Genomic DNA, 23,153 nt, shown 5'->3' on the forward strand with positions numbered 1-23,153 from the left:
TTCATCTGTATAAAATAAAACCAGATTATAATTTTTGTCCAGTATGTAGATTAAAAATTAAACCGGCAGTCAGAAGCTATTTGATAGTAAAATATAACGCTGGCTTTTATTTACTAGGATGACACGTATAAAAAAAAAAAAAAAAAAAAAAAAAAACATTTTTTCCGCAAAAGAATAATTAACGATGTATTTTTTCAGATATTGTTGGGAAGAAAATCTTGGTTGGCAAATAAAAAAAGTTTCAGGAAACTTTTTTCTAGATTATATACACTGGGCTCAACTTTTTTTCAACTCCCTTTAGCCACCTCGTTCTACTTCGTACCCGAATAAAATTCAAGTCAGATAATTAGAAAAATCGAGACTAGAAGAATAAAAGTAAAATAAAAATAAAGATGTAAGAAGAAAACAAGTTTATTTCTTTGTTTGTACTTTTCTATAAGTTTTTCAAGTTGGTATAAAATATTCGCTAGTCCACAATCAACATCATATTTTATTTTATTTATAAAAAAACTTTCACATGGACGATTATGTTAATTGACATATTTATTTGCTATTTTTAACTATAAACTGTAGGATAAAATTTAATAAATTTTTCTATTTTTTTATCTTATCTTTTTCCGTTTCGATTTACGCATTTTCCTTTTTTATCTCTACAATTTATTTTTTTTTTGTACCCTACGACTTTATTATTTTGTTGTATACAGTGCGCCAACGGATTCCCGAGAGGATTGAATTGAAATTTATTTTCTCCACAAGAGATAGCGTAGAAAAGTATGATGAATAACCAGAGGTAAATATTTTCATGTGTATTATTGTTTGTGTATACAATTTTAACTCATATATATTTAGTTATAGTTCGCGTAGGCGTATCAACAGATAAATATCTCCCACAAATTATTTTCATGCATAAAATTCCCGAATCTATGAAACCAATTGTTCTCTCACAATTGCACGCCTAGTCAATTATTATTATGTACTGCGCTCAACTCATTTATCTGTTTTTTAAACTTGTTTATTAAAAAAATTTCGATAGTTGACTTTGTAAAATATTACAGGTATTGTCCCAGAACAATAACACTGAATTTAATGCTATTCCAAACTAGTATTTCCCAGTTTTTTTAATTATATATTACAAGCGACGGCCAATCAGAGCTGGAAATCATCCAATTGTTTGGTAAGAAAAAAATAATATACAGCTATATATTGCACATATGTCATGAATTTAGTTGAGAAAATCCACACGTCCATTGGGAATGCTAAGGATTTTGTCAAGTCGACAACCTAATCGGCCATAGTCTAGATCCTTGAGATCTTCCAAATAAATGGTAAGACCAAAGAGGAAAAAAGTGTAAAGATTTTTAAAAAAACGTCTTATTTTTTTTCTTGTGATAACAATAAATCTTTCAAATATAAATTTTATTTTATTTTAATATTTTGGCTATAAATTATGAATTTTGTTTTTTAACAGTGACTGTAGGAGGTGGCAAAAAATAAAAGTCTTTTCAATCTAATATTATCAAAAAAATCCTTTTTAAAAGAAAAAACAATATTTTTTTATCCAAAATTTATTATGGCGGTTTGAAGAGATATGAAGAAGACATTCATTTAATTTTTCCCAATTTTACACTGAAAAAAAAAAAATTTCTTTTGAAAAAAATGGATATTGTTGTAACAAAAAATTAATTCGTTAAAAACTTTAAATAATTTTATTTCTTAGGTGAAGTAATCAAAATTTTTCTCAAAGTTACTTTCTTGTTGAAAAAAATTTTTCAAGATTTGGAAAAAAATAGTTTTGGATGACAATTTACTAAGCTCTCTATTTAAAATTGTTTTCTTTAATCTAGAAAACTTTTTTTTAACAAAAAAGTTACTAGGAGAAAAATTTTGATTTCTTCACCTAAGTATAGAAGAAAATCTAAAGTATAGGAAGAATATAAAATATCACAGTAGATAATGTAATGAAGACGATCTATTTTAATGCTAAAAAAATTGTGATATAAATAATCATTAAAATTTATATAAAGTATGTAAATTATCGGACATTTCGTAATAAGATTTACCTCTTTTGGCCATATGGGTAATACTTAAAAAGACTCTCGATTAATGAGATAAATTATTGGTTCAAGACAGTTATGCAATCGATTTCTTGCTCACGCTCACGGGTATATTTTTTGGCGCAGTGTAAGTATGCGACTATAAACTGGAATAAAGCAAAAACGCTAAAGACCATGCATAACGTATTTTATTTCCAGTTTATTGTTGGAAATCAATGAGATTCGGATATATAAAAAAAAACTGCTGTGCATATAAAGAAAGCTTTCGAATGTAGAGCGTACATTTTAATTGAACTAATAAATGCAACCTCGTAAAAGAATCAAAATATTAAGAGTTTGAATTTTTTAATAGAAATTCTTCCGTTGCTGTTTATCTTTAGAATTGATTAAAGTTCAAAATTTCAACCTTTATTGACATGTAAATTTAAAAAAATCTAAATTTTAAAATACTGAATTTTTTGTCACATAAGTTATAGTTCAAGATTCAAGATAAAGGCCAATCGTTTCGACTGTCTCGATACTACACTTAATTATTATTTTATAAACTCTACGTGAGTAATACACAGCTTAGTGTTTAATTACTTCTTCAGACAGTGGTCTCAATCAATTAATTGCAATATGATTCAATAATATCTCATGGTCAAATATTTTGCTGTGAAATATGATCCGTAAAGTGTAATAGGTCATGTCGCGATACAGAGCAATTGATTAATAATTCCGGAATCTTTTTTCAGTTAATATTTGATAAAATTAAATTTTTTTTTACAGTATAATTTATTTTATCAACAATACGTTAGTTTAAAAATTTTATACTTTATATATTTCATATATTATATTTTTATAATTAATAGCAAACTTTTTATAGAAAAAAGAGCGATAGCTCATTTTATAGTTTAAAAGTATTTCAATTTTATAAGCTAAGTCTTGTATTTATAACTTTCCTCAAAGATCGTTACAATAGATAGTTTAGTTAAAAGTTTTAAAAGTACCCTAATTATATTTATAAAAAGATTCTCTATTAACTAATTATTATAAATTAAATAATTATAGTAAAAAAATGGTTATATAATTAAGTAAATTATTCTGTATTCTGTATAAAATACAATCAATATTTTAGGTGCCAAACTTAGAAATTTAAATTTTGACGCTAACGCTCAAACAATATAAATATATAATCCATAAATGGCAAGTAATTACCTTGACTTTAACTAAACGATATTAAAATTCCTTTACTCTTAATAAAACAGTTTGTTTGAAAGTCATCTTATAAATTAGACAAATTAATTAAATTTCTGTTGACAATGTAAGGTAAAAGACCCAGTTATTGACACTGGCCTAGTTGTTTGACACCTGCAATTTTATTCTAATTAAAAAATTAAAATGTTCTCAAAAAAACAATTATCTTGAAATTTATAAATCAAAAATTATATTTTTTTTTTTTTTTTTTTAATTAAAATAAAATTGCAAGTATCAATAACAAGGCCAGTCTGTTACCTTATGCGTTTAATGAATTTTTATACGAAACAAAAATTTTTTTTTTTGTAATCAAAGAAAATAAATAAAATAATTTACACTAATTGTTTTCAATATCAAACTTCACGTTTTAATGGAGACAAATTAAATATTACAAAATAATGAAATATGAATGAATATTATACAATTAAATTTTCTATAAATATTTAGAACATTTTTACCTCAAATAAATAAAACAGTGAATTCGATTTCAAGAATTTAATTCACCAGGCATACGTTTTTTAGAAGAAGGACACTTGTGGTTGCTAAATATATTTCTGCATGCTAATGCAACATTTCTAGCTAGCTCACTAGTGAACCTAAGTGCAGTTCTATCGATTTCAACTGGTTTCAAATAGCATCCCGTTTCTTCTGCTTCGCATGGAGCATAATGGTGTAAAAGAGCTACATCAGGTTCAACAATCATTTCACCCGATGCATCTATAAATTAAAAACTATCAATCTCTAAGCAATTAATAAAATTGTGTTAAACGAATAAACTCTCAATTTAATTTTATTACTTTTAACTCAATTTGTTAGCGCTTTGTAAAATTTATAAACGTACCTTTGAGCAATTTAGTAGATTTATAATTGCCGATTTCAATTGCATCGCGAGCTCGAATGATATATCTGCTTTTAACACCTGCTGGGTGTGGATCTCGTAATCGTTGAATTTTTGCTTTCGTAAAAAGATACGGATCTAGAAAATGTAATAATTAATTAATTAAGTTTGTTTTATTTTTTAAAACCAAATATTTCATTAAATTCCCGCCAATTATTTTAGATTCTAAACCGAGCACAAAATAATTAAATTAATAATTGATTAAAATAATTGCTACAATTTAATTTAATTAAAACACCACTAATTAATTTAGAATTTTAGAAAATAACACCAATTAATGCTAATTGACCTCAAATAATTTTATTTACCTTTTTTGCCAGAATTTTCTTTAACGTCAGGGTACATTGTATAAAAATAAACATGGCGGAATAAAAAAGACACATAATCATAATCTTTTTCTGAGGGATCTAAGAACTTCATAAGATCAGTGAAATTTTTATGAACTTTAGGAATTAAAAATTCATCAACGTCAAACACTCCGACGTACCTAAAATAATTGTGCAGTGAATTTCTGTAGAGACAATCGTTTAATGCACCATACAGTCCTTCCAGTCGGAGAGTTTTTTCATAAATATACGAAGCAGGTAAGTTCCATTGTTGAATTTTTATTAAATCATACTCCTCGGTATGGTAAAATTTTAAAACTTTACTGACGTCTTGTGACACTGATGAGTTGTAAAAAACAAATCTATTCACTCCCATCAATCGATAGTACTCGATGAATTCGATTAATTCCAGCGGGCGATCAAATTTGTGATGCAAAACTGATGAAAATACAAAGAAGAAAGAGATGCTGAAGTTAACAGACATTAATAAAATTTTTTTTTATTATTTTATAGCAACGAAATATGATGCTAAAGTTTGCTGACGTTCAAAAATTGTTTTATTTTTTTCAACAATTAAATTGTGAGTATAAAAAAATATTTTTAAAAAATTGTAAGTATGATTCTTCAAATCTTCTACATGTGAAATTTTTTCTTTTAATTTTTTTATAATAATTTCTTCAATAAAAAAAATTATAGAAATTTTCAGATGTCGGCTAATTTAATTTTTATAAATAAAATTTTGAAAAAAATCTAATAAAAAAATTCCACATGGGAAAATTAAAAATAACTGCCAACCTTGCAGTCACTATGTGACTGCCGTAACTTGTGAACTATAAATTAATAGAAGTTTGCTTTATTAAATAATGACTTTTTTTAAATTGCACGATAATAAAAATTCCGTTTTTTTTTTTAAGTCTAAAAAAATTTGTAGTTAGAAGAAAAAATTTTTTTTGCATTTATGCATGTTTCATACAAAAATAAGTAATTCCCGACAGAAAAAAATTATTTGTACGCCTTTATAAGCTCCCGGGACCCACCTCGGATAGCATAAGGGCGTATAAAAAATTTTTTTTTTTGGAACCGACGTATTTTTTCGAGAAATGCGTAGAAATGCAAAAAAAAATTTTTCTTCAAACTAAAAATTTTTTTTGGACTTAGAAAAAATAGTAGAATTTTTAATACACGCCCTTATGGCATCCGAGGTGGGTCCTAGGAGCCATAAAGGCGTATAAATTTTTTTTTTTTTGCATTTCTGCACATTTCGGACAAAAATACGCTGATTCCCAAAAAAAAATTTTTTATACGACTTTTTGGCTTTTCACCGGGAGCTTTTGCCGGTATACGCCCTTATGGCATCTGAAACGTGATATATAATCCATATAATTGTCAGCTAACTTCAGTATCATACAAAAAAAGAATAAATTAATAACTATTAGAAATTTAATCATAAATTCATTCACTTTTAATTAAAATTAGCTGATGAAAGTTAAATATTGAGTTGAATATTGAAGTTTTAAGCGAGAGATAGAGATTCGCAAACAAACCTGGAACACAAAGGGCCATAAATTTATCTGAAGGCCAGTCCATCTGACTGATTCCATTCGGCGGGTAATTTATATCTACGAATTGTAGTGAAGAGTTATCTGCATTCTTTTGAATAATTCCAACAGACTGAGGTAACTGCTGCTTCTCATAAAGAAGATCATAATTGTAATAACTCACGTGAGTTAGATCGCAAGTAATAAATGCACTTGAATACTTTAATTTCCAGTTATCATCGAAGAATTTAACTTCGCTTGCGGTGACTTTTTCGTAAAAAAACTCACGGTCCTTAGATTCTAATTTAAATACGCAAACTACCTCGTCTGATTTTGTGTCGGAGGGTAAAATTGCAATAACTCGTATCGTTGCCCAAACAGTGTTCATGTGAGATTTATAATTATTATTGACTATGACTTTTGGTCGCATATCCAAGTACGCAGAATATATATGACCATTTAAAGACTGAACTGAAATCCAATGGTCTGATTCTGGATAAATTTCATTTGACATGTACTGTATTTCCAAATCAATTATGTCGACTATTGATGATTGAAATTTGTACGCACGCAGCAGTTGTATTCTTTTCTGTTAAATTTTATTTATTTGTTTAAAAATAAAACATTTTGGCATCTTTTATATCATAAATAATATTTAAGACTTCTTCTTAAAATTTATTATTAATATTTTTAAAATAAAGAATAAAAAATTTATTTTTAAATAATAATTAAATTTAACTTTTGTCACTGATGATATTTTTATTTAGTGACGAATTTTTAAAAACAAGTATATAAATTTATATTTTGACACTCATCTTTACGTCAGGAACTAGAATAAATTATTCATACAATCGATACAAATTTTTTAATATTTTATTTTAGAAACTAACACAAACGATCATCGTTAATAAAAATAAATTTAATTGGAACTTAAGTAAATTCTTATCAGTATAAATTAATCAATAAAATTCCAAGGTTTTTAATTTGGTTGAAGAAATATAAATTTTGTTTAAAAGATGAATTTTATTTAAAGTTTTAATGAAATTTATTTAAAACCATTTGAAAACTTTTGACGTAATTATTTATAATTATTAAAAAATGCCTTTAAATAAATGGTTTTATTGAAAGATAATAAATTACTTACGAAACTGGTACAAAAGAGCACGAATCCAAGAAGACAACAACCTATTATAATTCTAAAATATTTAGACGTCCATAGTTTATAACAAGTCATTTTAAAAACAATAAACTGTAATTTAGCTACATAATAAAATAAAATTATTTATTATAAAATAAACACGTACGACAAGAAAGATACAGCGTATAAAAATATACTTTTACCTCCGAGAAACACTGATAAGATATTAAATTTTTCATTCTTCTACATTATAAATATTTTATCACAAAAACGTTTCAGATAAGATTAAAAGACATAAATATTTCCAATTTATTTTATTATAATTAATTAATATAAATGGAACAATAGAAGTTTAATAAACTAAATCAACAAATAATTGATTGATTAATATTAATCAGTGCAGTGTAGTAATAATAATATATTGGTAAATAAACGATTAAATGCAATGTTACATCAATGTTACATGTAACCAGAAAGTAATTACAAATAAAATTTATTTAACATGTGAGCTTAACCAATTGTCTAATATTTCGCTATTTTTCTTCAACCACTTGATATTACTGGCAACTGTTTCTAGCGCAACAACTCTATGAGTTTTTCCTGCGCCAGCTTCTGGGTACTTGGCGAAGAAAGCTTTCAATTCCGTAAGTTTGGCATCAGTAGCGAAATACTTGGCAATTCCAGGTACCAATTGACCCAAGTAACGATCATTCAATGTGTATCGTTTAACCAAAAACTCCCAGTTTTCTCTTACCCAGTCCCAAACCAGAGGTCCGCCAACAGGATTAGCCGCAATTGACAGCAAGCAATTGAAGGTATCTTGTGACTTAACATACTTAAGATCAACAGCGATTCCAATAAATTTGTTCAACAAATAACTTGATCTAACACCGGCCAAACCTCTCATTAATTTAAGTTTCTCATCGGCGTTTGTTTCTTTAATGAATCGGTTAAACATGACATCCCAATCAGCTTCTTTGCCGACATGACTCATACCATATTTATAAACGAACCCACGTATATCAGGATGAGGTCTAATGTCATTGGGATCATCGATCCAATTTTTGAAAATCACCCCAGCTTCGTCCAAACACTCGACGTGCTCAACGTTGCAGGCTAAATTTAAAATAATACGACGTAATGTCAGCATGTCATGATCTTCGATATTGTCAACTTGCCATGTTACGTCGTGATAAGGTATTTCGACCAAATTTCTAACGTAATCACGAAATTTAGACGATATACTTGTTGAAAATAGCAACTTGTCAATAGTAAGTAGAATTGAGGAGGCGACGTCCCAAGGCACTGCATTGCGCTCTTTTGTCAGATATGAAGTCATATCGAGCGCAACCGAATAATCCAACTCGGAAGCTTGGGCTAAACTGAATGCATCTTCTATCAAATTCGTACGGTCGGAGATACTTAGGCGCTTGTGGTGCCAGCGCAGTACGTCATAAAGATTTTCCCATGACTGTTTGTCGTAATTAATACGATAATAACCGATTTGCTTGTAATTAAATTTAATCCATTCGACTGGTTCTGATAACTTGATCGTCAACTTCAAAGAATCTTTGTCGAACCACACGAGAGTTGGCGTGTCGTTTTTACTGGTGACATATGTTATCGGAATTGTCCACTTGTAGCCATAATCTGACTCTTGTGGATCACACGTAGCTTCTGGATCGAGCAAAAATCGTTTTTGCGTCAATGTAATGTTCAAACCTGTTTTGACAACATTAACTACGGGAAAACCCATTTGGCGAGTCCAAGTGTCCATTATTGCTGTTATATTTATGTTACTTTTTGTTGATTCTTGGAGAATTTTAAATAAATCTGCTGTTTCTGCATTATTGTAAGCATGCTGGTTTAAATATTTCGTTATACCAGCGTCAAATGCTTCTGTTCCAATAAAATTATCCAACATACGCAACACAGATGCACCCTAAAATTTTTTATTTATTAATTTTTAATTCTTAAGTATATTTGTCTATTTAAAATAAATATTTAGAAAAATTTCAGTACCTTATTGTAAGTAATAACATCAAAAATAGCTGTAATTTCATCTGGATTATCAACAGTTTGTACTATGGGATGTGAACTTAATTTAGCATCAGTCACAAGTACACTATGAAGTGTAGAAGTTAAAAAACTATCCATCTGTAAACAATAAGTATAATTATTAAATAATTGTTTTAAAAAGTAATAATACTGTACTTACTAATTTCCAGTTTGGAAGAATTTGATCGGAAATTTTGTACTGCATATAGCTCGCAAAACCTTCATTCAACCATAAATCATTCCACCATTTCATAGTTACTGAAATATAAAAAAAAATTTATCAAAAATCATGAATTAATTTACATTTAATACCAATAATAATTTATCATTAATTTAAAGTAATTACTTTACCTAAATTTCCAAACCACATATGCGCAAACTCATGAGCAATAACTAGTACAACATTCTTCTTATCATCTGAAGAGCTTGTTTTATCATCATAGAGCAGTCGCGCTTCACGATATGTTATTAAACCCCAATTTTCCATCGCACCGGATACAAAGTCTGGTATTGCAGCCATATCTATTTTCGCATAATAATTAAATTAGTTTGTCAATTAGTTTCGAATGTAATCTTTAATTGAACCGCAGTGTCAGCCCACTTCATCAAGATAATTGATACTTATTTATACTAAAGCTACAATCAACCTCAAATTACGAAGCAGACTGACAAATTATTACCAAAAGTAAATGACATACCTAATTTGGGCAAGGGGAAGTCAATGCTGAATTTTTTGGTATAATTTTCAATTATTTGAACTCCTATGTCCAATGCAAAAGCAGCGCGTTCTTTTTGAGCTCTCCTAGTGTAGACGCTGATTGGAAAACTCTTACTGGGGTCTAATTTTTTAGCAGGCGCGGTTACTGCTACAAAATCACTCACGATGAAACACATCAGATATGTAGACATTGGCACACTTTTGGCAAATGTTGCTGTTGTCATCCCCGGTTCTGGTTGATCAGTTACCGTGCTCTGTTTAAAAATAAGTATCAATCAAATATCAGAAGATTGAATAAATTTATTTTATTGGATAATAAAAAAAAGGAATGTAAATTACTTCAAGATTCATGCTGGAAAGCGCTCCATAGCTATCAGTGGAAGGATAAACAAGCTTGACGGTAAATTCAGCCTTAAATGACGGCTCATCAAAGCACGGGAATGATCTTCTAGCGTAAGTCGGCTCGAATTTTGAAGTAGCGATTGTTCTTGAGTAAAAATAAAAGCCAATTTAATTTAATTTACTTTAAAGTACTATTCTACAGAAAATAATAAATAATACCTAGTGGCGTTATTTTCATCTTTATATGTACTAGCATAAAATCCAACGATTTTATCCGGCTGTAATGCCCCATTGAACTCAAAATACAGCTGATAGACACCAATCGGTAGGTTATCATTGCAACTAACAACCAGTATCTCCAGCTTTTCAATGGTATAAGTATCTCTTATCGGTACTTCATAGTTTTCATTACGGTCGTAACTTTTTAGTGTTGTTTTCGTAATGTTCAGATCTTTCTGATGTAAAGCGACGTAATTTTTCACCTCCATAACGTCAATTAAAATTGTCACGTGGCCTTTGAAGGTCCCATCAATTAAGTTTGGATGGAGATACAGATCGTAATGAAGTGGCTTCACTTGTTTCGGCAAGCGGAATGACAGCTCCGATCGTTCTTGCTCTTTGTAAGCCATTTTGCAGTACCTGTCGGGGTTACTTGGATCTGAAAAGAATTTTTCAAAAATTATACTAGGAAAAATTTACATTAAAAAATTCAATTAGTCATTTATTTAAATGTATCAGAGTACCATGCTTAAATATATACCTTATACATACCAATGATATTGTGATAACATTTAGATATACATTTATTATTTAAAACAGATAAAAACCTCAAATTTTTCAATCTTATCGCTCGAGGTAATCTTGCAATTAAAATCCGACATAATAATGCGCTCATTCTGATTACGATTAATAAATTAATTGAAATTCTGAACAAATAAATTTTTTTTTTTCATAAAGAACACACGTAAATTCTATTTACTATTTTAAAACGCAACAAAACTATTAGAAATAAATTTTTAAGAAACAAATGATTGGATAATTCAAATTTCGCGCCATAAAATACTCGGCGGGCATGCGCGTAGCAAAATCTTCAGCCGTACGGCAAACAATTGTTGTATTGTAAAGTTAAATTATCAATAATAATAGATTTTAATGTGAAAATAAAATTTCTCACCTTGAATGTAAGCGCAAAAATCACTTTTATGATAAATTAGTAAAATAATACTAATTAAAATACAGCAAAGAAATGTAAGAAATATTGAGAAACCAAATGAGCAACCTATAAGTAACCTACTACGCGAACTTTTTCTTCGGAGTCGGATATTTTCAATCTGTAATTTCTGTATGTTGTCACACTGGAATTCATTGTCCTCCTCATTTGTATCATGATTCGTCGTCATTTTTATTGCGCACGCGTTGTAACTACGCGCTTATTTAGCGCTTTTTTTAAAAATACGCACTTAAAAAATACTCGATATTATAACACAAATAATTTTTATCACCTTTTTTGACAATAAATTTACATAATTCACGTAATCATTAAGTAACTTTAACCCACTTTTTTACCTTATTTAAAAATTAATTTAGCAACACTTTTAAACAAATATTTGATGAATAGGCTTTGATTTTTCAGTGTAAATTTACTCTGTATTATATTTGTATTAACACTCTTAGCTTAAATAAAGTGAAACTGCCATTCGTCTGTAGTCATGTCACGATTTTTTTTTTTTTATATATTGTAATATAAGCGCAAGTATAAATTACACTAAGTTTCACTTTCTCTGTCAATTCTCACGTTTTTTTTTTAATATTATAATTTATTTTAAATCTACTAATGTCGACTAAATTATTCCTTGTAAATGTTAGAATTTATTTTGAAACTTTTTTTTTATTAACAATAACATCGATATAAACAATTAAATTGCCAAACGAAATTGAAACCTGTTGGCTATGACACGAATAGAAAACTCAACTAAACTCGCATCTAGTTCTCTATTATCCCACTATTCTTATTAATGCACGTAACGTAAGCTTACAAACAGGTTTTAAAATGTCTTTAAGATAAATTGAGTGATTGTTGATGCGCTGAAAAACGCCTTGAATTAAATGTTATTTCTTCTTTAATATTTTGACAGCTTGATGAAAAATCAGATAAATTTTTCGATAAAAATATTTAAATAACATTTTTTTACTCTGTATAATTATAATCTTAAATTTGAATTGAATGTAATTAGGGTCAATTCTAATAGAGTAATGAGTTAATTAATTTTTATTTATCATGAAGATGACGTCGGCAATCGCGAATACTTTAATCGGTGAATTTAAACATTTTTCTTCCGTATTTAAATTGTTTATTTGTATAATTTTTAAATTGTTAATATTTATTTAGCTCGAGTTTCTGGTTACTTTCAACATCTTTGAAAACATCGTTATTGGCTCTTAAAAATGCGAGATTATTTAAGTAGATACGGTGTGAAGGTCACGCACATAAAAATAAACTGTCAAGAATCAAGTTTAATGTCTTACACAAATTTACATTATATAATTATAGATGAATTCCTTGTAATTATATATAAATGTCAGCAAATGATAATATTTTATCATTTTTTATATGTATTACATAGATTGTGACTCCATAAAACTCCATAAAAATAAACTAATGCCAAGTTTATTAAATTAAAAAAGTATCAAGTAATTATGGGTAATAAAAAGCTAATCGGATTATTTTATTAATTTTTATAGTAATAATTTATTCATAAATACATTGTAAAAGTTATTATGTTTTTATATTCACATTTTCGGGTGTTAAAAAATATACAATACATAATAACAAAAATTTAATTAAACAATCATGTAATTTTGTAATTTAATTAACAAAATTATTATATATATATTTCTACAACATTTTATTCACAGAGTGAAAAAAAAATTGATATTTATAATGTAACAATAAGAATAATTATAAAAGAAATAATAATAATTATTATTAAAATAATATTGAAAAGTTTTAGGAAAATAATTCCCTATTAAATATACATTATTTAAACATCTATATCAATAACAGAAATATAATAATATACCGGAAGACGTGATGAATTTTTTATCTTCATAATTCATGCTCATGTAATAGTATATTAAAAAATTTTGCGCACTGAAATTTATTTAAGTAATATATATCGCAGACTTTAAGTACTTGGTGTTACTATAATAGTAATAATAATTATTTCTTCACAACTTAAAAATATTTATCTGAATAAAATTTTCTACTTTGTACCGAAAAGTAGTTTTGATAAAAATTTTTAATGAATAATTTATTTACTTATTACTTATTAGTATAAAAGTGATAATTAATAATCTTAAGTCAATTAATCACTCTTTTTAATGATCTGAGCTAGATTCATGTCTTCAGCCGACATATCGGCGTCACCCCATCCCCAGATCGCTCCCTCGTGGGAATGTTCACTGTGATTTTGAGTGATCCTTGAACCATCGCCAGTACGAGCAGCACGCTTTTCAATCATTTCTTTCGGGACGGTTTTAAGGTCATAAGCCTGGCCGATGTAAGCGAAAAAGTCTATAAATGCAGTCGTGAAATTGCCGCTGTAATCTCCGAGTTCAGCCGCCTTGTAATCCCATGGGAAAACGTGCTGTAGAACAATTTAAAATTTTAATACTGTAAATAATGAGTATATATACTTCAAGAAGCGCAAGAGTGCAAAGTATGTTTATCTCAAAATATGTTAAAAAAAAAAAAAAAAAAAAAAAAAAAAAAAAAAAGTACGAACGTGATAGTTGTGCCAAGCTTCTCCGAAGGTTCCAAGAGCAATCTTGAAATTGTCCGTGGGACTAATTGAGCTGGAAGAAAAGAAGAAACACGTTAAAGATAAATGAGTGTTAATTTTACTGAAATTATTAAGGCGACTTACCTGTCATAAGGCTTCATTCCCCAGATGTGAGCAGCGGAGTTGACCAACCATGTGAGATTGAGCGACAATGTGTACCTGAATATAGTTGCGTACCAGGCATACAGAGGTACTTCGTTCCAACAGTAAATTGGAATCCAGGTCGGGATCAAAAAACAGAAGATTGGCATCAGAATCAGGTAGAGTCTAGAAAAAAAAAATATTTAATTGATTTGGAGGTCAAGTATTGAATAAGTTGATTGATAATTAATTTTAAATACAACGCAGACCTTCTTTGCCAAACAACAACGAAATCTTGTTCCAGATCTGTCATATCAACTGTTTTTCCCTTGGTAATAACATCTGGATGCTTACGAATCAAAAGCCAGCCCATGTGTGAAAAGAAGAATCCCCGTTTGGCATTGTGTGGATCAGCATCTGTGTCGGTGAATTTGTGATGCACACGGTGATCTCTTACCCATTCATAGATGTGATTCTGCAAGTAATTATTGATATTAGAAAATTAAGATGATGATGATTATTAATTATTATAATTATGGTAAAAGTTATTACTTGAAAAGCAACCGTTTGCAGAATCATGAGAAGAACTCTCATGGGCCATTTAGCTTTATACGCTTTGTGTGCCCATAATCTGTGAGCACCTGCTGTGATTCCAACTCCGGCAAAAAATCCAAGCCCCAACACTGGAATAATTCAAGTAACTTTATTATTTATTCATAATTAATTTTAAATTAATTTATAATTGTGGCAATTTTTTGGTACTTACTCCAGGCGAATGTTGCAAACTTAGCACTGGTAACTAAATAATACAAGCCATACAGAGCTCCAACGTGTAAATAAACAAATGCGATAACGTTTCTCCACACAATTTTCCATTTGTAATCTTTATTATCGCTATTACTACTTTTATCACTTGCTTTTGGTTGTTTGGTTGCTACTTTAACTGGTTTATTGTTTTTAATATCTACATTTATTTTTTTATCTTGAGCAACATTTTGTGATGCCTCCAAAAAAAGGGTCGCCGAATTGCCAAAAAGATTCGGCGCCATTATTTATCTGTAAATAATATAAAATTATATTTAATGTAAAAAATTTCTTGATTTAGATATTTTAACAAATTCAATTATAAATTCTATGAAGAAATTTGGTGGCTACATTTATATTCAAATTTATTTCAACATAATCATAAAAAAAAAAGGTCAATTTAATGGTTTTACTTGAATTTATTTTATTAAAATAATTTAACATTATATTAGAATAATTATATATATATATATATATATATATATATATATATATATATATATATATATATATATATATATATATATATATTTTTAATATTTTATTTTTAGAATAACGACACTTGCTATAGAATAATAGAAAACATAAATACCACGGATATAATTATTGTTTATTGACATTAAAAGGATATGGTGAAAATAAAAATGATAAGACGTCATCTGCATGGATGGAATTAGAGAGAAAATATAATATAAATGAACGAAGTAAACGGGACTTGCCGTTATATTATCGAGCACGAGATGTGATCAAGTGATGGTGCGGAGGGAGGGAGGACCGGGAGTGAAATGAGGAAGAAGTAAAGACAGCGTACAATAATGTATACACATCTCTATGTATAAAAAGAAGAAAAGAGAACTTGTACAGAGAGACAAGAACGTAAACGGGTTCTACTCTGAGTGAAGATCGAGGTCAATGGCGCTTTTCAGGTCAATCTCCACTTAATTCGCATATTAATTTTTTCTTCCATCAGACAGCTCTTTATTGTTATTTTACTTTTATTGACTTTCTATCTCATTTTGTCGCAAATTATTGTCTACTTAAATATTCCGTTAGATGTAATTATTTACAAATCTTTTAATTTATATCTTTAGAAAATTTTTAACAAAAATTTTTAATTATCCATCGAGGAAAACCAAACAAGCATACGTGCTTTTTCGCGATAACAAGTCTAATTAACTTTTGCTATCTTTTATTTTTATTGATAATTGTTTCGTTTTGCTGTATAGTTGATAATAAAAACTTACGTATTATAATACTGAAAGAAAATAATAATATATAACATAATTCGAATATAAATATTTAAATAAATTATTCGAGAAGAGAGAGAGAATAATTAAATCGAATATGTAAATTATGAAAAAGTCGTTTTAATAAATTTAACGATTATATAAATTATCTATTTATTTAAAACATTTTTATTTTCGATTAGTGACGGTCAAAAATTTGAATTAGTAATTTATAAAATTGCCTAATAATTTTATTAATCACACGCTCATAAATAGTTAATTTTGGTTAAAAAACAGTAAAACTGCTTAATCATTTGATTTGATCTATCTTGAGATAAATTTCTAATATTTATGAAAGTATGTCGGGCGAAAGAGTGATGCGTGATGGGTTTAGTTACACGTGTTCTTCACCGTAGAAGAATCGGCTGTCTAGGTACTTAAAAAAAACTGAAATTACAAGAGCTTTCTATATTCTCAGCTCATAAAAGATAATAATTAGTGATTGATAGTTAAAAAATTAAAATTAGTAATAAAACATTAATTAATAAGTACAAGCCTACTTATAGTCTAATAGCTGCTATAAATCTAATGACTTACTAACTAAAAATAAATAATTAACTAAGAAGAAAATTTATCAGGCTTATACATTAAAAAATTTTTTATTAATTAATTTACCCTGTTAATTAATAAATTAAATTTATAAATTGTTAGTATTTAAAATAAAAAATAAAACTTACAATGAAAATTCGTATTCTCAAAATGAAGAAAAAAAAAATTCCAATGATCCTTTGTTACAATAGCGGCTTAGTAATATTTCTTCTTTTTATAAAATATTTGTAATTAATTTTTTGAATTCACTTGAGGTGAGTAAAACGATCCGAACTGATCGCGAGTTCACAACGAAATACGGAGATGTTAGAGTGTATGTTCCACTTATGGGAATTACTCTGTCTCCCGTGAAACATTAACAAAACTATCTCCCACCACCTGGTCACGGTATTCCCGATCTTTCCTTTGGTTCGAAAATACGTAAACAGGTATCATGGATAAATTATATAGATATAAAGATGTATATCTGGTGCTTAAAGGTTTTTTTCCAAAGAAAAGTGCCGATGATCTGGTTTAGAAAAATTTCCACGGGTAAATATTTTTTATTATATTCTTAGTGTTTGCCTTCGTCAAACGGTGAACAATTTTCGTTGATAACAACGATAAGAGCGAAGTAATTGCGATAAATCGAACATTGGCATGTGCAAGGTTAAAAGTTTTCTTTGTGAAAAAATGTGATAAAATTTTACATTTTACAAAGAATTTTTTGAGTTTTTTTTTTCTTCTTGTAAAAAATTTTTTAGCATAAATTTAACTTTTTACGTCACAATTTAACATATTTTACAAATACGACTCAAATCCATGTAATTAAGTTTTAACTCTTTGTATAAACTTTCAACAAAGTCAAAGTGTGTCATTGTTTTTCAAATTCCTCATTTATCACTCATCGTAAATAATAATCAGACGGAGAAAAAGTCACTCATCTTATTCACACCGTGAAAATTTTAATAATAAAATAAATGGGTTAAAATATTTATTTATTTAGCAAACAGTTAAATAATGGTTTTTGTTCAAAATTAATCACCATTATCCTCATTTCTATGTAGTTAAAAAAATGTAACTATTAAAAAACGACATTAAATGATTTATGTAGTCACCTTTTCTAACGAATAATTTTTTTTAAAGTTAATAATAATTATTATAAATAATAAAGAGCAATTAAATATATTAAAATTTTTATCCCGATGAAATATTATAATCAAAAAGTACCATTAGAAAAATTACGTGCTGTTTAATCTTAAAGGGCAAACCTGTTTGGACACTAACATCCACCAATGTTAACAACTTATTTCGTAATCACGTTTATTTCGTCAAATATATATAGTAACTCTCAAAAAAAAAAAAAAATGTTTCGGAGCGTACTCAAATAAATTTATAAATGTGATAGGCATTAAAATATTATTTAATACATAATATCTTTCAAAATAAATGTCCCGAGAATATTTCATTAAATAAATTTATTACGTAATTTAATAAATAGACAAAATAGAATAAATAATACAATGTACGCTTAAGGCAATACTTGGAAAAAAAAAATTTCACAAACTTTTTTGTAATTTTATTTTAATATGACTTTGTAATTTTAATATTTCTAACTGTCGGGTTCATTACAAATGAGTTTTTAATTATATGAATGTATGCTTTTTAATTATATTACGGTCGGCAGTTTGAATATTTTGAAATCAATACGATTGTTTGCGTTTCCCTGTTATTGTTATATATTTATTTGTAAATCATCACCGGAAATCATCAATTATTAATTGGAGCGTTTATAAACCTTCATTTCTCGATTACTTAAAACTTTTTGCATTTCCTTTTTTTCATTTTCTTCCTTCTTTTTATTTTTACATTTTGCTTTGCTGCTGTGACTCATTGACGAATATGAAATAGCTGTATGTAAATGGACAATTTTACAGTATATACGCTAATTATTATTTATTACAATGTTTAAGTTATAAGTATGAGTATTACCTCACTTTAAGTCTCGATACTCGATATATTTTATTTGTATTATCAATGAAGAAAAGAAGAAATAATTTTTTAATTTTAAAAAATTAATTTTTTTATTTTACTTGATTTATGATATTTATATTGAGCTTAAATTTTTAGTATGAGTGTAATTGAACATTTTTAAGATCAGCAAAGTGTCCATGATTTGTTTTGTAAATAATGTTAAACATTTTTTTTATATTCATGGTGTTGAATGTTATTTTTTTAAAAACTTCACTTAGGTTTTATTTTTAAAAATAATCACTCTGATGTACCGAGATTCGTTTAAGGTGAAAAAATGTTTAACAAAAATCTTGAAAGATAAAATTGAATTTAATAAAAAAAGGTTTAGTTAAATAGTAAAAGTTAATATTTAAAACAAAATTAGAAAGATTGAATAAAAGACTAATAAAATTAATAAACAAAAAAATGAAAATGAAGAAAGTTAATATAAATTTGAATATCAAATCTAAAAATAATTATAACAAAACACAAAGTATGATAAATGAGTCCATCAAAATTTGAATTTCTCGGAAAAAGATGAAGAAATTTTCATTTGTTTGTTAGTAATTATTGTTAAAATAATAAAACTTTCGTATAAACCCATCCTAAAAATAATATTTTATTAAAAGTTGTTTTGATTAGCATTTAATTTATACAATACGACACGAATATATTTTAAAAAGAGTGACTAACATCACGTAAGCCAGTCTTCGAATGTCGTAGCAAGATGATCTCTTTCGAAAAAAATAAAAATGAATAACACTGATTACCAGTTTATTATTTTATCTTTTGTTAAACTAAATTATTTTATTTCTTACATATTTTACAGAGACGTTTATTTATACATATTAGTACCATGCATACAGTCGTTCTGCAATATTTAACCATCCGTGTCATCGTCTCGAATCTCTTCAAGGCCTCGACAGTTTCCGGCCAACTTTCCCTCGTTTGTGGTAATTCATCAAACACTTTTATCTGCACCTCATCCCAATTATTTCAAACAAAACTAATGTGATTGTTTAATTGTAAAAGACAATTAGGTTTACAGCCTGTGCTAGTTATTTAATCAGTCTTTAATTTATTTCACGAAAATTAAAAGCTTGACCTTGGATACACAAATGATGGGCCCACGGCCGAGGACATAATTTTTTTTTTTTTTTTTATATTATTATAATGTAACTCAATTATAATAATCTCATCTCGAGTGTTTAATCTCGCTGTAGGCAACACGTTCGGGTTCATTGTATCCTGCGAATTAATGAGCCGTTGCGAAAAAAATTTATATTTATATTTAACGCAAAGTACACGTGGGAATTTATAATTTATACAAACTAAAAAAAAAAAAAAAAAAAAAAAAAAAAATTAAAATGTTTTAAATTAAAAACTATTTTTATTTTTTTATTTTTATTTCAGCCTCTTACTATTCTTTCGTCGGTGGTAACACCTAATCTAAAGGAAATGAGAATCATGGAATGAGTTGTGATAAAATTTTAACAAATGAGTGATTTTAAAGGCAAAAAACTCTATCAATCTCGTGGTAAGATAAAAATCATTTTAACTAGGAGAAATCGAAGGCGAACGCAATGCGGGACATCTCCTCTTACTCTACCATAACTATTAACTATCGTGTTATATTCTATGCGCTACAGCTCGATAATGATACTTGTGCTTATATATTATACTATACACCGTTCTGAGTGAATTGCTCAGTATACACCCAGTTCGGAGCAAAAGAGGCTGACAAACGGTACTTGCTATCGAAAACTCACAGCAGACATTCACATTTTTTTGTTAATTAATAAATATAATAATTAAAAAAAAAAAAATCAATTTTTTACGGAACATTTTTTAATTATTTCCAAAAGTACTTCTAAAAAAAAATTACTATTATTTTTATTAAAGAAGAAAAGTAAATATAAAAATTGCTAGCATACATGACGTTTTAAAATGCCCTATAATAATATGTAATTTTTTGAAAAAATATTCTAGGTACTTATTCTACTTATTTAAATAATTGCTATAATAAATAAAAATATTAATTTTCTACCAATTACCTAAACTACATGATACTATTAGCTGTGTGCTTTATAGAGTAATTAAAATTAACAATATATGTAATACGATTTCGGATATTAATACCGAACCAAAAACCACCCTCGGCTGATCAATGATGGTGTCCTCTCAATGCTCCGGCATTTACTCGGTGAACTTTATTACGATAAACTTCACGTCCTGCGATGACTTTTATTGATTAGATATTGTTGTTATTTATGTATTTATTTAGTTAGATGTCACTGGAAGAAGATGATTGGTAAAAAGTTGTATTCTGAAGTTTTTAGTAACAAAAATATTTGTTAGTAGATACAGTCCGTACCCGATCAGCCGGCCTGTCGAGCAGTCAAGCGGCGCTACTGCTTTTACAGCTCTACAACCTGACTACTTCACACATGTAACATGCGCAATACACTTTTATTGATAAAGAAGTTGATGTTACATTTAAATTTTTATATTTACAGGAGTATTGAAGAATTTTAGCTAGAAATTTTAACGCTGAAGTAAAAAAAAACATTAAAAAATCGTTTGATCTTTTTTTTTTTCATGAATAAAAACTTACCTGTAAAATACGCAGAAGTGTTCTTATTTTTTTGAAGCTTATACCGTTGTGTGGTTTATATTTTTCTTTGTTGCAATTTAAGCTGAGAAGAATATGGAAAATTTTGTACTAAAAAGAGATAAAATTAGCAGTTTATTTTTTTATAAAAATTAATTTTATTATATTCTTCTAGTAATTACAATAAAGAATTTCTGGAGTGAAGAAAAAAAATTAAACATGATTTATTTGTTAAAATATTTATTTGTATAAAATTTAACTTGAATATAAAAAAAAAAATCAAACTGAGATGATGTCATTAAAAAAATACGTTTAATAAAACTTCAACTCCATAGAAAAAGTATTATGATAATTCTCGATAAATTCAAACCAGTGTGCTCATTCTTTCTTAAACATTTCATTTTGCAGCCTAGATAGACAGTTCAAATGATTCGGTAGACAATTTAAATATTTCTTCATCACATGATTGTTGTTTATCGAAGATATAGTCACAAGAAAATTTAAATTTGACATTACATTTAACATCAAAATTATAAAAGCAATACATTTTTTTAAATTACACAGAAAAAATTACAATTTATAAAAGCAAGTTGCTCCGAGTGAAAAAATTAAATAATTACTGTTTAGAAATTTAATTGTTACTACTTAAACAAGAAATGCATTTTTAAGAACTGTAAAATTAAATTTTAAACTGTAAAAATCAATACTTGGGATTTTATTTGGGGCTTCTTTTATTACTGAAGGAACTGTAATTTTTCTGTTACTTTTTTTTTCATGCAATATTAAATCTTATTTAGTATTACAATGAACAATAATAATCATAAATTAATAATAAAATAATGAGCATATTTACCGAAATTATTAAAAAAAAATTCCCTATTTAACGATAATAGATACTATTAATAAAATGGTACGCGTTTTCTATTAAAAATTAAACATTGACATCGAACAAAGATGAATAACACTTATGAAAGTGTATTACAATCAGATATGAATATTTACATTTGCATTGAACCAATATCTTTGCAACCCTTTGTACACACATATGTAAACTGTTGTATTTACCGTGATGTCGCCCGGAGCTAAGTACAAAAAAAGTAACAGGAATAAAATTGGGTTGATTGAAAATACGGAAAGTATGTCGTATGAAGAGGTATAGAATCTCTCATGAAAAAGGTGAGAGATCCGAAAAATAAATACTTTAAAAGTTACGTTATGCCCACTACGGCGAAGGTCAAGTGGACCTACTTCAGCGAATGAACATGGGCCCGATCGTTAATGTTGAATCATTAAAATTATAATTATCCTAGAAAGCTACCATCCAATAACTTTATGTTGCTAGTTGTAATAATGTCATGAAGATACTTGTGAAATATACAAATATATTAGGGTGGGTCAAAAAAATCGAATAATTTATTTTTGACTTTATACTCTGAAAAATAGGTTCGTAGACACCTAAAAAGAATTCTCTCCAAGTATAAGCTCTTAATTATAACGGGAAGGTCCTCCGCTTTGCGGGTTTCTATTTTTTTCGAATAATCAGATAAAAAAATTTATATCTCGCTTCCAACTGCTTGGAAAAATATTCCGTGGCATAGATTTTGTGAGAAATTGAATGCTTTACAAAAAAGGTCTCTTATGACTTTTCAAAAACTCAACCGATTAAAAGATATTCATAGT

The 23,153-nt window shown here is 27.6% G+C and overlaps 3 protein-coding genes across 6 annotated transcripts; all 3 read right to left on the reverse strand.

Moving 5' to 3' along the window:
* Positions 1-1,445: 1,445 nt before the first annotated feature.
* On the reverse strand, positions 1,446-7,426 carry LOC141531253 (uncharacterized). Of its 2 annotated transcripts, XM_074248940.1 has the most exons (6): positions 7,197-7,426; positions 6,059-6,641; positions 4,497-4,952; positions 4,132-4,266; positions 3,749-4,007; positions 1,446-1,626 (listed from the first exon to the last, which is right to left on the reverse strand). In XM_074248940.1, exons 1-5 carry the CDS (start codon positions 7,284-7,286, stop codon positions 3,778-3,780), a joined length of 1,494 nt encoding a protein of 497 aa, XP_074105041.1. In that variant the 5' UTR covers positions 7,287-7,426; the 3' UTR covers positions 1,446-1,626; positions 3,749-3,777. The 2 variants fall into 2 exon arrangements, with proteins under 2 accessions (XP_074105041.1, XP_074105042.1); XM_074248941.1 differs by lacking the exon at positions 1,446-1,626 and having other exon boundaries at positions 3,116-4,007.
* A 63-nt stretch (positions 7,427-7,489) lies between these two features.
* Positions 7,490-11,990, reverse strand: LOC141531242 (aminopeptidase A). Of its 2 annotated transcripts, none has more exons than XM_074248909.1 (8): positions 11,483-11,990; positions 10,528-10,966; positions 10,306-10,453; positions 9,947-10,220; positions 9,600-9,770; positions 9,409-9,506; positions 9,213-9,347; positions 7,490-9,132 (listed from the first exon to the last, which is right to left on the reverse strand). In XM_074248909.1, exons 1-8 carry the CDS (start codon positions 11,706-11,708, stop codon positions 7,684-7,686), a joined length of 2,940 nt encoding a protein of 979 aa, XP_074105010.1. In that variant the 5' UTR covers positions 11,709-11,990; the 3' UTR covers positions 7,490-7,683. The 2 variants fall into 2 exon arrangements, with proteins under 2 accessions (XP_074105010.1, XP_074105011.1); XM_074248910.1 differs by lacking the exon at positions 11,483-11,990 and adding an exon at positions 11,080-11,218.
* A 1,331-nt stretch (positions 11,991-13,321) lies between these two features.
* On the reverse strand, positions 13,322-21,229 carry LOC141531256 (acyl-CoA Delta-9 desaturase-like). 2 transcript variants are annotated; one of them, XM_074248947.1, is made up of 7 exons: positions 20,917-21,229; positions 14,998-15,287; positions 14,784-14,914; positions 14,501-14,706; positions 14,235-14,417; positions 14,094-14,163; positions 13,322-13,955 (listed from the first exon to the last, which is right to left on the reverse strand). In XM_074248947.1, the coding sequence occupies exons 2-7, from the start codon at positions 15,278-15,280 to the stop codon at positions 13,674-13,676; spliced, it is 1,155 nt and encodes a 384-aa protein (XP_074105048.1). In that variant the 5' UTR covers positions 15,281-15,287; positions 20,917-21,229; the 3' UTR covers positions 13,322-13,673. The 2 variants fall into 2 exon arrangements, with proteins under 2 accessions (XP_074105048.1, XP_074105047.1); XM_074248946.1 differs by lacking the exon at positions 20,917-21,229 and adding an exon at positions 16,999-17,791 and having other exon boundaries at positions 13,323-13,955.
* Positions 21,230-23,153: the final 1,924 nt, after the last annotated feature.

The sequence above is a fragment of the Cotesia typhae genome, unplaced genomic scaffold (genome assembly GCF_013202065.1).
Source record: "Cotesia typhae breed Kobodo isofemale line unplaced genomic scaffold, CoteBio_Ctyphae contig_5, whole genome shotgun sequence".
Taxonomy (NCBI): domain Eukaryota; kingdom Metazoa; phylum Arthropoda; class Insecta; order Hymenoptera; family Braconidae; genus Cotesia; species Cotesia typhae.